Here is a 13897-nt window from a genome sequence, read left to right as displayed (position 1 = left end):
GAACATGATTGCCTTTCTTCAGTGTGGCTTTTTGACCTGTCTAACAAAATGCTGCATATGTAATAGCCTGTACTGACTCGTAATCGATAAACTGTTCTGCATGAGGTAAGCAATACCAGGAAAGGGTCAAGGAAATAGATACTGTGTATGAAACAGCAGCAACAAAAAAGATCCCATTCTGTCTTTTCATAGACCACTGATTTTAAATGAGACAAATGGGTGACACGGGCCACAGTGGGGAAGAGCAGAAAGGGTATAGAAAGAACAGGGACAGCAATGCAGAATGCGCAAGTGGTGCAATGCCACTGGGATCTAGAAGTCCCCTTTGCAATAGCTACAACCGTAAGAGGGGAAAGGGACCATCTTAACAAGGACGCCATCATCTGTGTATCCAGGCCTATTCCAGCCATGCTACATCATACTCTAGATAGCCACTAGCTTGAATATTTTATTTATCATGAATAGAAGTACAACTGTGTGCCTCCACGCAAAATGTAAAGTCAAATTCACTCTCCACAAGCCTCCATTTGTTACAAAAAACAATTATACATATCAAAACCCAAGAAAACGGGTTCCCTCCCATTGGGGGGGAGTTACGGGGACTCACCTCCAAGAAACACCTCGGTATTGAGTCAGGACATCCAGAACATCATGGGGTTTGGATGCTGCCCCATTACCTGCCTGGAAGCACAAAAGAAGAGGAGTTCACCTTCAGAAAACAAGAATCGCTACAGTAACTAGTTCTCTGACTGATCCTAGTGAAAATAATTAAAGAGGATGTTAATGAAGCAAGCTACATCATCTTCCCAAAGTATAACAGATCCTTGGTCTCAAGAGGATCAAAGACTGAGGGTATTTTAACTCTGCTCCAGTGAATTACCCTCTTCTATCAACTTCTTGATTAGATCAAGTGGGGAAAAAATTGGTTGAGAATGTTCAAAATATTCATATAATTCTAAATTTACATAAGGAATAAATAAGATAGCAATGGTCCTGAATGAATAATTTATTATAATGTTCCTCACATTAAAAAGTGGTACGGTGATTTTATGTCTTCCCTCCCCCAGTTTCCCCAAGAAAGGAGACTACAAGGATTTAATGTGGTAATTAGCACAGAACACATAAGAAACATGAATTATGATATGAGCAGTGAAGCATTCGTCACTGATTAGAGAATCACAGCCAGCCTAGAGGTAATGAGTTTATGTAGTTCCAGGAATAGCATTAAAAAAAAAAAATCTCAAGATAAGTTACCCTTGACACACCTGACGATCTATTGCACTTTCACTCAATGGCTTTAAAGGCTTTGGTATTTTCATATATCTGTCCCTTATCATATATATACACCTCATATCATATATATATACATATACACACAATTAGCTGCAGAATTTGTTCTTTCTATTTACGCTGCTTACTAATAGCTTTGGAGGCCAATACCTTGGGAGCTGCCTAGAATCGGTAAAGAAAAGCAATTGTTGCAAGCCCACTTTAGCAGGCTGGTTTTGCTGCTGCACAATCTAATCTTGCAGTTCTTCCTTGTGTGGCACTCTTGCGGACTTTAAATGGGAACTGTGCACTCAGATTAGACTCATGATCTGATTACCAGTCAGTTAAGGTGGAGTATGGAAAAGAATACATGAAAAATGTGTTTGGCTCAATAGGGTGTAACTGTACGTATTCTATTTCTCAGGTTAAAAATTCAGAAATGCTTTTTCATTACTTGCTTTAACGATGGTTATCCAGTGATATTTACTTACTGTGAGTGAATCTCCCAGGGCAGCAATCACCCGAATGTCTGCCGGTTTCAAATTATGAACTAATAAATAAAAAAGTAAAGGTAGCGTAAGGGAAAGAGGAAAGAAACAAAACTTCAAATTGTGATGGTTATCAGAAATTTTCCTTAGAATAAGCATAAAGCATTGCAAAACCAGTATTTTAATATTCATGACAGCATCAGCTCAGAATGACAGATACTGACAGGCATCAAATCAGAAATTATTCTCGGTACTATAGCTGGGCATTAGCTACAGCGACAAGGGAGGCAGTGAGATTTTGGTCTTGCATCTGTGCTTACTCAGATTCCTTTTAACTGGTGGAAATGACTGAAAAGCAGGCACAGCTCCAGTGCCAGCACAGGGTGGAAATTTTGGGACCATCGCAGCTTCTGAGGGAAGACAAAACCCACCCGGTGACAGGATTCCACGTGGTTTTTTGCACCCCAAGCTGCACTGACAAGAGTCTCTACTCCATACATACACAGTTTTACCACCCCTGCAGCTGAAGTACCCAACTACCTCCTGTCTTTTCCACTGTCACTTCTTTCTTTGTACATGGAAGATGCAGTTGCACAAGCTTTCACCATCCTTGAGGGAGAACTTGCATCTTGCTATACAACTACTTACGCTGTTCCAAAAAGGATCTTAAAAGCCACAGTCAATAGAGTGCACTGCTTCAAGGAAAAGCGTACCATTCCTAACTAAACCGAGTTCCAATTCCCCTTCTATCATCAAATGAAGTAGCTCTACAATAAAATTGCATAGGACTGTACCTGAAACTGGAACTGTATCAGAGGGACCCCGATCAAAACAGGGAATGTTTGTTCCGTAAATCCTCTCCTGCAAGGCAGACATGGGAAGACTTCACATCAGGCTCACTACACTCTGGTCATGATAAACCATTTATGTCTCAGAGCTTTAGATTAATGAATTTCCCACATATTTTGTATACATCTACCCAGCTCAGCCTGTCCTCAGGCCATGCCTACAACTGCCCTTTGAAGTCAGACACAAGCTCAGTCTGCTCAGAAGTTGTGTGGCCATATTAGTGCAGCACGGCTCTTGCCTACCAGTGGGGCCAGTTATTTCAGACTCTGTGCCATGCTGCCTTCAGCTATGCAACATTTTGTGCGCCCATACTCCAAGCTAGGTGAGCTCGCATCTTTTTGCGAGAAACTGTTTGAACATTCCTGGAATATCCCAGCGTGAAACCGTACCTTTGTCAGCAGGCCATGAGCCTGCCTTCTCTGTGTGCAGCCCTCTACATGCAGCCAGGGATTTGCCCTCCTGGCTCTTTTGGGTTGCAGCCTACTGACAGAAGCAGCCCCAAGGTCTACTGTTAGTGAAGGCTGACTGTCAGTATACCAAAGCAGACCATCACACAAGACCCAAGGACATGTGTTTGCTCCAGATCTCTCTACAGAACTCCTTAAGTAGGCTAACTCACCTAAGGAAAAGATACTTGTGTATCTTGTCCCATTGCTCCATTTTGGTTTTTTTATTAAAAAACAAACAAACAAAACCAACCCACAAACATAACACAGTGTTGCTTCTTGTCTCCTACACCATAACTACTACCAAAAATCAGAGTGGTAGGTACCATTGCCCCATGCAGAGGTCTGTACATCCTGAGTAACTCACAAAACAGATGGCATTATATTAAAATGAGAGGAGAAATGTGTATTGCTTTTCCAATGACGTATAGGCCATTTCGAGTGCAGATGTGGTCTAGACACTGTGTTCTGGGGCATGAAAATGAGCATTATCACCTCCTTCTGTAGCTGCATGGGAGCACCAAGTTCTGCTCAGAATCAGAGTACCATGACTAAAAAAAAAGCACAGCTGTTTATCTCTGCACATCTAATCTGCACTATCTCACAAAAAAAGAAAAATGAAAAGTCCATTGTTTTTCAGTTTTACTGTGGCATAAACAAGATTAAATCAGACCCACATAGTGGTGTCATGCTGATTTGATCTAGTTTCCTCCACGATAGGACTAAATGGCCCCATTTTCACTAGCTTCTTATCCCAGGGAAATTAACATTGTTATCCAGATGTTTAAAAAAGGTTCTTAACAGTGAAGGCAAGACTTGGTCTAGGCTGGCTGAACACATCTACCTTAAATCACATTCTACAAAATCCACCAAGGAGGAAATGTGCTATTAAGCATCTAACTATTTAGTCAAGCATGGAAATAAAGAGCTGGGGCTCTGTATTTAGTTTTCCCAGATAGCGTTGTTTAATTAGGCTACAACACACTCTCACCCACCTGCCCCACTCCCTGGAATACACTCAGTCCATATGATGCAAACAGTCCTACTATACCTGAGATGTTTCTTTCGTGTTTGATGTCTCCAGGGAAGATGAGTAGTTACTATTTCTATATGTGAACAAATATGGATTTTCCTGCAGAGCGAAGAGAGTATATTTACCAACACTAGTGGAAATACAGTCAGCTGATGTTAAAGTCTTCTGGCTAGATTTTCCAAGAGAAGAAAATCTTTACAGTATTAATTTTTGAATGAACATTGCACTAGTGAAGTAAACCAGGTTAGACCTGAAAATTAAGCCCTGGTATGCTCTAGGCATAGCTCCACCTCTTGCCTTAAACCTAACATCAAAACACATAATTCAATTTCTTTGATGCTTTAATTGCTGTTCAGTGAAGCTTTTGGATGCCAGTACTATTTTATCTCTATCAAATTATTGAAGTCAGAGCTTAAATGCAAAAATATTCAAGAACCTGTTCTTTGAACCAGAGATGCTCAGACCCTGAAGATACTACTGGGCTATTGACAGCTCCAGGGACTAAAATAGTTAACCCTGACAGCAGACAGAGTCAAATCACAGAAAAGCTAAATTATATAAAATAGATGGCTGCAATTTTATTGCTGACACAGATTTTAATACTGATAATAGACCCCTGATACCCGCAATTAATAAATTCAGAATAGCTAGTTATATTTTGAATAAAAAAAATCTGACACAGTAAGATTTAACTAAATTTTGTCAAAAGTTCTTGTTTTCAGAGTTTCATCTTTATAGGATAAAGAGTCTGTGTCAATGAACTTTAAGAACACTGAATTTTTAACAGTGCAGTATCTTGGGTAAGAGCACATTCCCAAGAACTTCAGAAGATGACAACAGTATTTGAAAATTTGGAAATTCTGGAAAAAGTAAATAAAATCTCACAGTAATAAGGAAACCCTTTTACCTGAGATGGACACCGGATCTGAGGCATTTTTGTGAAATCATAAGGCTGCTTCCATCCAACTGGCTCCATCTGGAAAGGGAAAGAACAGAGGGATTGTACACATGCCGTGTGTGGGAGGGAAGGGAGAGCAGCAGCAACGCAAAGGCTCTACTGCCTGGAGTTTTCCATCAGGTCCATGTATATATTTAAAAACTTTTTTTGCTTATGATAAATATTTATCTATCTAGAACATACCACATATATACCTACAAAAGCAAGGAACTGAAAACAAGGCCTCTCACATGATCAGACTGTCATCCCATCATCATTAAAACAAGCATCCACACATTAACTCTGCTCTTGGGAATGCCGACCCTGTAAGTGTTTTTCCCACAAGGCACTGATCTCATACCACAGTGTTCAACTGTTTGCAATCAAGTCGCTATTTATCAGGTCAACCACAGTAACTGTGGAGATGCTCTAGAAGAGCATAGCTTAAACCACCCTCATGATTAGTTTTCCCCCCTTATGGTATGCAGTTTAAACTTTGCTGAGATTTGCAAGCCAGTTTTACTTCCCAGCTGGGCTGAGTATGAGAAAGCAAAAGGTGGGTTGCCACAGCTCCACTGCCAGGTAACAAGTCTGCAGCAGTCTGTCCATCCTCCCAGGCTTCATCCACACGTTTTTTGTCTTCTCCCAGGCTGTGAAACATGTTCTTGAACATTTGAGAAAGGCACACTTGGGAGACCTTTCTTCAGCTTTCTACATTTTACAGTTTTCATATAAAAGTATAAGAAACTGAAGACTTTTGTGTGGGAGGAAAAGCAACTCTGAGTAGATTGAAACTTTGAAGGAAAAATGGTATTACTGAAACTCCTTGGAAAATGCAGCTTTGACTAAGATTATACACTGAAGGCTTGGGTAAGTCCACATCGCTTTACCTCAGAAGCAGAAAGTAAAAAAGCCCTAATTACAAATGGAAAACTAAAAACCTTCCATTTGGTGATACATTCATGTTGCATTAACTTTTTTCCTTCTGTCTTATGAGCATTATCTTTATGTACTCCCTCTGCTGCAAATTCATTTTGCAGCAAAGTCAGAAACATGGAATATAACACATTAAGGTCACACACCAATCCTCTGGCAGCTGATGCAATTAAAAGCTTCCTAATTTATCCCACCTTCCAGAACTGTTTCCTTATCTACATTTTCATACACGTTAGACAACGTGAAAAGGTGCACTCCAACTCTGCACAGAGGCTTGACAATATTTATATTTGCTGGCCGCTTTCTAACAAGATGGAGAGGGGATTGTTGTTAATGAAAAATTATGGAATGATTCAAAACTCAATACTGACAGCACAAAGTGGTAAATACCACAAAGAATCACTTCACCTGTCCAGGCACCTTGCTGGGTGCTAATTAAATTGCAATCACACCCAGAGAAGTTGGCCACTGGTTTAGATTCCTCAGTGAATGTCTGCTCAGTTTGCACCAGCAGCAGCAGCTGCCAGAAGCAGCAGACTACAGAAGCAACAGGATTGAAGGCAGTGAAAAATACGGCAATAACAGGCTTGATGCCACCGATACATTCTGGGCAGGAATGTTATATTCTGTTCTGGTTGTTCCATCAATGAAAATAATGGGAAAATTCAGGGAAATAGAGAAGAGGTTTACAGAGCTAGATATTCTTTGAAAGAAGCATTTGAAGAATCAGAGTCTGTGCTTTTTTGAGAGAGAGAGGAATAAAGGAATGTCCCTGAAACATGCAAAATAATGAAGCTCAGAGAAAAGATACATTGGGAGCTGGTACTTTCCCATCCTCCTAGGACAAAACAAAGTAGCTATTTAATGACATTTTTAAAAAGAAAATATTCTTCTTCCAGCACAGAATGATCCCACAGAACATGGGACAACAGTGGTATTTCTTGGCTAGGAATGAATTTAAAACAAGTATTAGACACTTGTATATTGTTGGGAGTTGGGTGATAAGAACAGATTCCTCCAGGAGGCAACTCATTCCAGACGGCTCAGAGACACTGTTCTCCCAGCAAAGACTGACAGCTCCCATGCAGCAGAGCTGCAAGGTCCTGGTCAGGAAATTGGGCACCAAGTCTGCATTGTGGTCAGCCAAAATCTCCCCTGAATTCTAGCACATCTGTCGTGCAGGCTGGTTAGCATACGGGTCTCCTCTGGTACTGCAGCAGTTTCTAAGTCAGTGTAAACCCCTGAACGCAGAAGAGAGGCACAGGCAGCCTCCTGCGGCGCTGTTCCTATTCGGGTTCTTGCCTGGTTTCAGCTTCCCTCTTAGTTGCAGGATAGTTTTTTTGTGGTCTTTCCTGTTACACAAAAGAATGCCAAACACAAGAGTGAGAGCTTGTTGTCTAAGTTCTTTACACACATGAAAGGAGCTTTGCCCCTGAATATATTTCCAGAGGTAAAAATGTAGGCATTTGCCAAAATTAATCAATCAATCAGGCTCTCTGTGGTAAACATCAAAGCTGTACAAGTAAACAGCCAACCTCTCTCAGCTTTTCCTAGCTACCCAATATCATTTTGCTGACCATTCTCTGATGTGCTTAGTGTATGAATAGCATTGCTCCTAGATAGCTAGAAACGTTCTGGTAAAATATCCAGCCATGCCTAGGACAAGTCCTTAGCACCTGCTAGCTCAGCTTCTTCTCAGCCAGACTGAAGTGCAGTCCAACTGCCAATTGCCACTAGATTTTCAAGGTTTTGCCCTTTGGCCAATAAGCAGGTAATCATTCCAAGAAAGAGGTTGGTACCAAGCCTCAAAACAAGGTAAGGCCAGCCTGGCAGACAGCAGAAGGAAGGAAACTCTCTGTATGTGGTTCTCGGGCACCTCCTCATTCTGCTGTGTTTACTGCTCGACAAGTCATGATCTTGATTTCCTATCAGTTCCCAATACTGCATTGTGGGTTGGGTTGGTTTGGTTTTAAAGCAGTCAGCATAGACCATTAGCTGGACTGCCCAGTAGAACTAGAGTGACCTTTACCGGCTGAGGACATGTGCCAGTGCTTTTTATGCTGAAAGCATATTTCATATCATCTGCTTTTACATCACGGCAGTATACCATCACAGGCAGACAAGGAATCTACCCAGAGAGGTGCCTTTCTGATGATTGGCAGCTGTACTAAGAAAATTCCACTAAATCAAAGAGGAGGCGGGAAAACAGAGGGGAAAAGGGGTTGTAAAGGGAATACTACCATTCCTGTAGTCTCCCTTCGAACCAGTAGCAAGATGTGGTTTTGCTACATTTTGTTCTTCCTCCAGATCATCTAGGCTGTCCCTTCGCTAGAGGAACCACCTCACACTGAGGAAAAACACTGAAATAAAGTAAAGTTGGTATTTGTCTCCTTTATGACAATTCTCTGGTTCTGGTGGCTCCCCAGCATGCTCGCTGCCTGAGACTGAGTAACTGGCCCTAACACAGCCATCCTCAAAAGTACCACTTCCTTTTGCTTATAGTTTTCCACCTCTGCTTTTTCCACAAAATGCTCCTAGCAGTTAAAGTGACAAGAATAGAGTAACACACCAAAGAATGGGACGCTCAAGGACAGAGACCAGGAGGCAAAATAAAGTCTGTGCAGAAAAGGGGAAAACATGGACAGTAAAATGAAGCAGAGGGAAAGACGAAGGCTCTTCTGCTGGCAGAAGCTGTAAAGAAAAAAAAATAACCTCTGGAGGGACAGAAAGAATTTGTTGCAAGCTAAGTGTAAGAATTTGAGAGGGCAGGAAAGAGAAATCAGTGCTGGGTTAATTGAGTATGTTTGCATGAGTTATTAAACTTCAAAAGAGAAATCCCCTTCTACAGAGCCTGGATTTGAAGGAGGCAATGTAGCTGTTTCAGAATGGGGATGATACCATCACAACTCCTTGTAAAAAATAATCAAGATGCCTAGTATTGGCATTCTGCATAAACTGAAATCTAAAAAGCCGGACAGTAAGAAGCCGGGGGGGGGGGGGGGAGCTATAGTCTAGACTTGGAAAAAAAAGAAAGTGAAGCCCATTAGAAGCACATGAATTCTGCTAATTGCAGAATCTGATAAAGGAGGAGGACATTACTCAAAGCTGGAGGTCAGTTTCCAACTGATAAGCCCTAGAAAACATATTAGTTCAGGCTGATCTATTGCCACAGTTAGATGGATCTCAGATTCTGACAAGTTTGGTTCAGTTGGACCCAAACAATTCCTGCTAGAAAGGCACAAAATGGGCTGGCAAACTGGCAGCACTGTGGTCCCTCTCCAGTCCAAAGCATTCATTTTCTGCACTAGCTAAAAGAATATTCAGCATTTCATTTCAAAAAATTGCTGATTGAAAAACCGTGCTAAGCAGATGTAAAGGGCCACTTTTCACAGCAAATTGGATGTTCATACTTTGTGTGGCTTGCTCCTGACTAGTTTGAATATTTATAATGGTTAGTATCTGAGGAGGATATGCCACTGTTTTCTAGTGTCTTACAGATCATGTTTAAGTGATGGTAATTGTGTGATCTAGGTAAATATCTCCAACAGTGGTGGGGACACTGAGAACTGGACAGTTAAAGTAACTCACTCAGTTTCTTAACAGAGAACTGCCAGAAACAGAGAGAATGTTTAATTCACACTTCAGGAATCTGACTTTCAGTGTCTACTTTGCTCATTCGACGAGTGAAACTAATTGCCTAGTGGGGCCAAGGCAAAACAACAATAAAGAAGACAACATGCAACTTATCATGGCATCTATTTTACGATAGAAGAACTGAGGTAGGAACTTTGACATCATCACAAGGAATATCACAGATAACAGCATCACAAGGAATATCACAGATAACAGCAAAGGAGATAACTGGATGCAGCACGTAGGTTCCAAGGTTAGAGCTTCAACAGCTGATCAATTTTTAACTCTTTGGCTCCTACTAACTAACTAAAGTCCTACTAACTTTAACTAAAAGATAACATCTTTTATTAGAGTGACTGTAGGATTTTTCTAGCTACATCATTTGGTTGAATAAAAGCCTCTTCCTGCAAATCCTGCTTCTTTAAATGATCAGAGCTACAACAGCATTACTACTGCCAGAATTAGCATAAAAGGAAACAAGAACACGCCAATCTGCATGGGTTTATTTACAAATGTGGTTTACTAAAAGGCAGTTGCAGTATAGACTTTTTTTCCTTCATGCTTAGGGTAATTCGGACAGACACAGGAATAGTAGGTGCTCTCAAATGAAAATCTTATTAACATGTGGACTGCAAAAAGACTTACTTTTTTTGCTCGTTTATCTTTAACTTAATTGGCTATTGCAGATTTTTTTAATTTACAAAAAGATTATATGTGTTATAAGAAGGATATTAGAAAAAAAAAGCAGAAAACTTTGGAAGTTTCTAAGTCAGAAGGAATAGTAAAATCAACATCCTATCCAAAACCACTGAGGGCATATCCAAACATAATATGCACTAAGCAGTAATGTCCTACTTTGCTCTGCTGAGCCCAAAACCATGGGCCTGCTTTTTTGTCTCATTCACATTGAAAAGCAACTCCCGTTTTTTCACTTGCCCCCATCATCGATTTTAAAATGCAAACCCTTCCAGCTGTACGTGCATCCACTCAGTCACACACACAAATGCTGTGTGTTGGCAGCTCAAGCCTGCAGAAGGAAACAGCCTCCTACAGAACTGGTCATCATGTTCAAGCTTGAGTGGGTTGGAGAGTCCATATTTCTCTCAGACACCCTCTCCCTCCCATTAGAAGACACCATTTGTGGCTTTCCTCAGCTGGGTAGGACATCCAGCTCTTGAGGAAGTAATAGGAGCTCCTCAGGGCTGTCTGTCACCTTTTTAGTATGAGCAACAGCAGCAGAAGGATGATGGTTAAGGAGGAGACAACCTTATGAGACTCATTAGTAAAGAGGGGGATGGATACAGGACAGAGGAGAGAGAAGAGTATAATTGCTACAATCTCAGGTTAGGACGAGCCTCAGTTGTCACTGTGCCGCTCTGTCACAGAGGTGAGACTAGCAAAAGAAGGGTCTGTCACAGCTCATTTACTCCCTGAGACTTCCCAAAGAGCTACTTTGGAAACCTTTTCTAAAAAGCTCTTGATAGTAAGTAGCAGCTACAGAACAGCAAGAGATTTGTCTTGGGAGCGTAGGGCATTTAGCATTATTTGAGAGCAGTCTCTCTGCACAGCTGAGGATAGCAGTCATGGGATGTTTCTTTCCTATATTCTTCCTTCCCCTCCCTCCTTGCTACTCAGTCTGGCTAGTGTGGAGTTGCTACCAGGCACCCGTACTAAGTCCAGTAAGCAACAGTGTCTGTGGTACTGCTCACCATGTTGTTCCAGAGGCCCACAGCCATGAAAGTATAATCTTCTTCCAGAGTTTCCACTTGTGTCTTTGATGTGGTAATGAAACCATCCCTGCCCTGAAAGAGAAAGCATTTTGACCACGATAAAACACTTAAGAGTATGAAAAGATGAGACATTCAGCCACAAAAGGCCTCATTCTATAAAATAATATTCATATCCACAAGAATATCAATCTCTGGTACTCTCATTAAGCCACTTGTTGCTGATCTCAGTTACTGCTGGTGTGTCAAGAGAGAACAGATGCTGTTCTAAGTGATTGCTGTACCTACTGCTGTAAGGTAGCAGTGAAGGGACCGCACACCAAGAGGACAAGAAGACCAGAGCAACAGCAAAGCAGGATCACAATAGTGACATATAGGAGATCAGGGAAACATGCAGATGTGATCACATGAATGATTTGGAATAAACAACACTTCTTCTAGCTAACACTTACATGCATTTAAAAAGTGGAAGTGTGCGGAATTTGTCTTAAGAGATCATGCTTATTTTTAAATGAAAGTGACTGTTGGACGAGTTTGGAAGGTTGCACATGGTGGCCTTGCGGGTGTACCACAAACCAGAAGAAATAAAGAATCCACCTATGACATAAGATGGCATTTAAGGCAACAACAGAGCAATTTACTAAGAGAAAAAGCAATGCAATGAAAGTTAAAAGTCTGCCATTTGCGTATGGGCCAACCATTGACAAAGCAAGCCTGGCATAAGAAGACCCAGCAGCAAAGGAAGATTTCGCAACACAGCAGACCCCAACCTTCCTGGAAGACAAATTTCTTCTCCCAGTCCATTTTATTATGATACTGAGCTGAGGGGAGCAATGGAATTACCACAGATTCAGCTGTTAATGATGCCCAGGAACCAGACCGTGACTTACCACCAACCTATTTTACAAATAACCACCTAATGTTATGTGTTGGATTTTGATACCTTGCTCTGAGTGAACCATTATCTAGTAAGTAATGTTTTTCTCTTCATTGCCAGGTCTCAGACAACCTTGACATTTGAACTTCCCTTTATAGATCACCTGTGGCAAAATCATGTCTGACATCCCAGGCAACCCTACCTATATTCATTCCCCACTGGCTATACCAAATACAAGATCTGGACAAAATTCATTCCCAGGTTCGCAGACTGCATTAATCTCATTGCAGGGAGGTAATTCTACTTTCCAACAGAGTTTACAAAAACCTTTATCTTTTTCCCCCTACTCATTTTTAAATACTTCTTGTTACCCTCTTTTTGCCTTTGTTTCCAAACACACATGAGCATAATCAGGGATGAATGAGCTGATGACTGCAAAGATATGGAAAATTTAGCAGCACTGACAGTTTCCAGACACTTGTGACCTAGTCTACAGAGGTGCCATGACTGGATTTCTCCAAGGAACACAGCATTCAAAAAACACAAGATCTCTGACTGACACTGTTTGAAGCAAGCTCCACTCTCAGGAACTCTGTGTCTAATCCTGAGGTGTGTTCTGCATGTGCCTGGCTACCCTTGTCTTCTGGCATTACACACAGCCTAGACAGGAAAGAGCCAGCTGAATATTGCACTCAACCTCAGCAGATACAGTCCAGGAAGAATGGAGCAACTCGAGTTTACTCACCGGTCTGAGCAGCAGATTTCTTTCTTGAAGAGAAGGCTGAAGAACGACAGTGAAGTCATCCTTTTGATCATATCTCTCAGACTCCAGCAGTTTTTCCCAAGCATCCTGAATAGACAACCATTTAATCAGATGAGTATTATCAGGTAGACAGTGTAATATATATGCAATTCGTCAGGGCTTAAAGTGAACTGAGATTATCCCCATCCCTAATAAACCACAATAATCAAATTCTGTAATCCAGAACAAAGACAGTAATTTAATGAAATCTTACACAATAATTGGAAACTCCTTGTAGCTATGAGAAAGCTACACTGATTTACCATAATTTTCTTTGAAAAAGCAGCAAGCTTAGCAAGGCAGTGAAATGTCATGCTTATTGCCTCCCTGTCATTTTTGAAAGAAATTCCAGCACAACTGCCTTTGTCTTAACAGAAAGTTTCCCTCTTCTAAATCACGTGTCAGGTTGCTGGACAGGATGGATCATTTCTCTGATGGAATATGACAAATCCTAGGTTGCCAAAAGCTATATAGTCATTAGAAACTTCAAGAGATACTAAGATCACTCAGGTATAGACAGAACTTATCTCCAGTGTTCCTGATGTAAGAAATAGGGTCAGGATTGCTGTGGACATGTGGTAAAAAGGCTGTTATTCAACTTCCTCACTGCTATTCTTCCCTTAACTCCTCACTTCAGTCCAATCTGGAAAATGAATAGACTTGTCTAGCAATATGAGAGCCAAGCAACACAGAAGATGCCATACCTGATAGGACCACCTCAGTATGTTATCATCTAGCGTGGAGTGTTCACCAACACAATTGCACTGATTCCTGCCTAGATTGCTGCAGAAAAGAATGAAAAACATGAAAGACATTATGAACTTCCAATAAACAAGACAGATAGCATGAACTCTTTTAAGCCACTGACAAGCATATATTGAAGACTAAATTGCTACATAT

The 13897-nt window shown here is 41.1% G+C and overlaps 1 protein-coding gene across 1 annotated transcript in view; it reads right to left on the bottom strand.

The window, feature by feature from the left end:
- Window positions 1–13897, bottom strand: part of PLB1 (phospholipase B1) — an 86244-nt gene that overhangs the window by 56102 nt on the left and 16245 nt on the right. The window contains exons 12-19 of the mRNA XM_076335558.1: window positions 13702–13780; window positions 12941–13045; window positions 11301–11393; window positions 4993–5061; window positions 4104–4184; window positions 2552–2618; window positions 1761–1819; window positions 608–681 (exon numbers count right to left, since the gene is read on the bottom strand). Of these exons, the coding sequence (XP_076191673.1) occupies window positions 608–681; window positions 1761–1819; window positions 2552–2618; window positions 4104–4184; window positions 4993–5061; window positions 11301–11393; window positions 12941–13045; window positions 13702–13780 (627 nt within the window). The remainder of the gene's footprint in view (window positions 1–607; window positions 682–1760; window positions 1820–2551; window positions 2619–4103; window positions 4185–4992; window positions 5062–11300; window positions 11394–12940; window positions 13046–13701; window positions 13781–13897) is intronic.

The sequence above is a fragment of the Aptenodytes patagonicus genome, chromosome 3 (genome assembly GCF_965638725.1).
Source record: "Aptenodytes patagonicus chromosome 3, bAptPat1.pri.cur, whole genome shotgun sequence".
NCBI classification, from domain to species: domain Eukaryota; kingdom Metazoa; phylum Chordata; class Aves; order Sphenisciformes; family Spheniscidae; genus Aptenodytes; species Aptenodytes patagonicus.
Note: the sequence above shows the minus strand (reverse complement) of the source record. Positions and strands in the feature narration are given on the sequence as shown.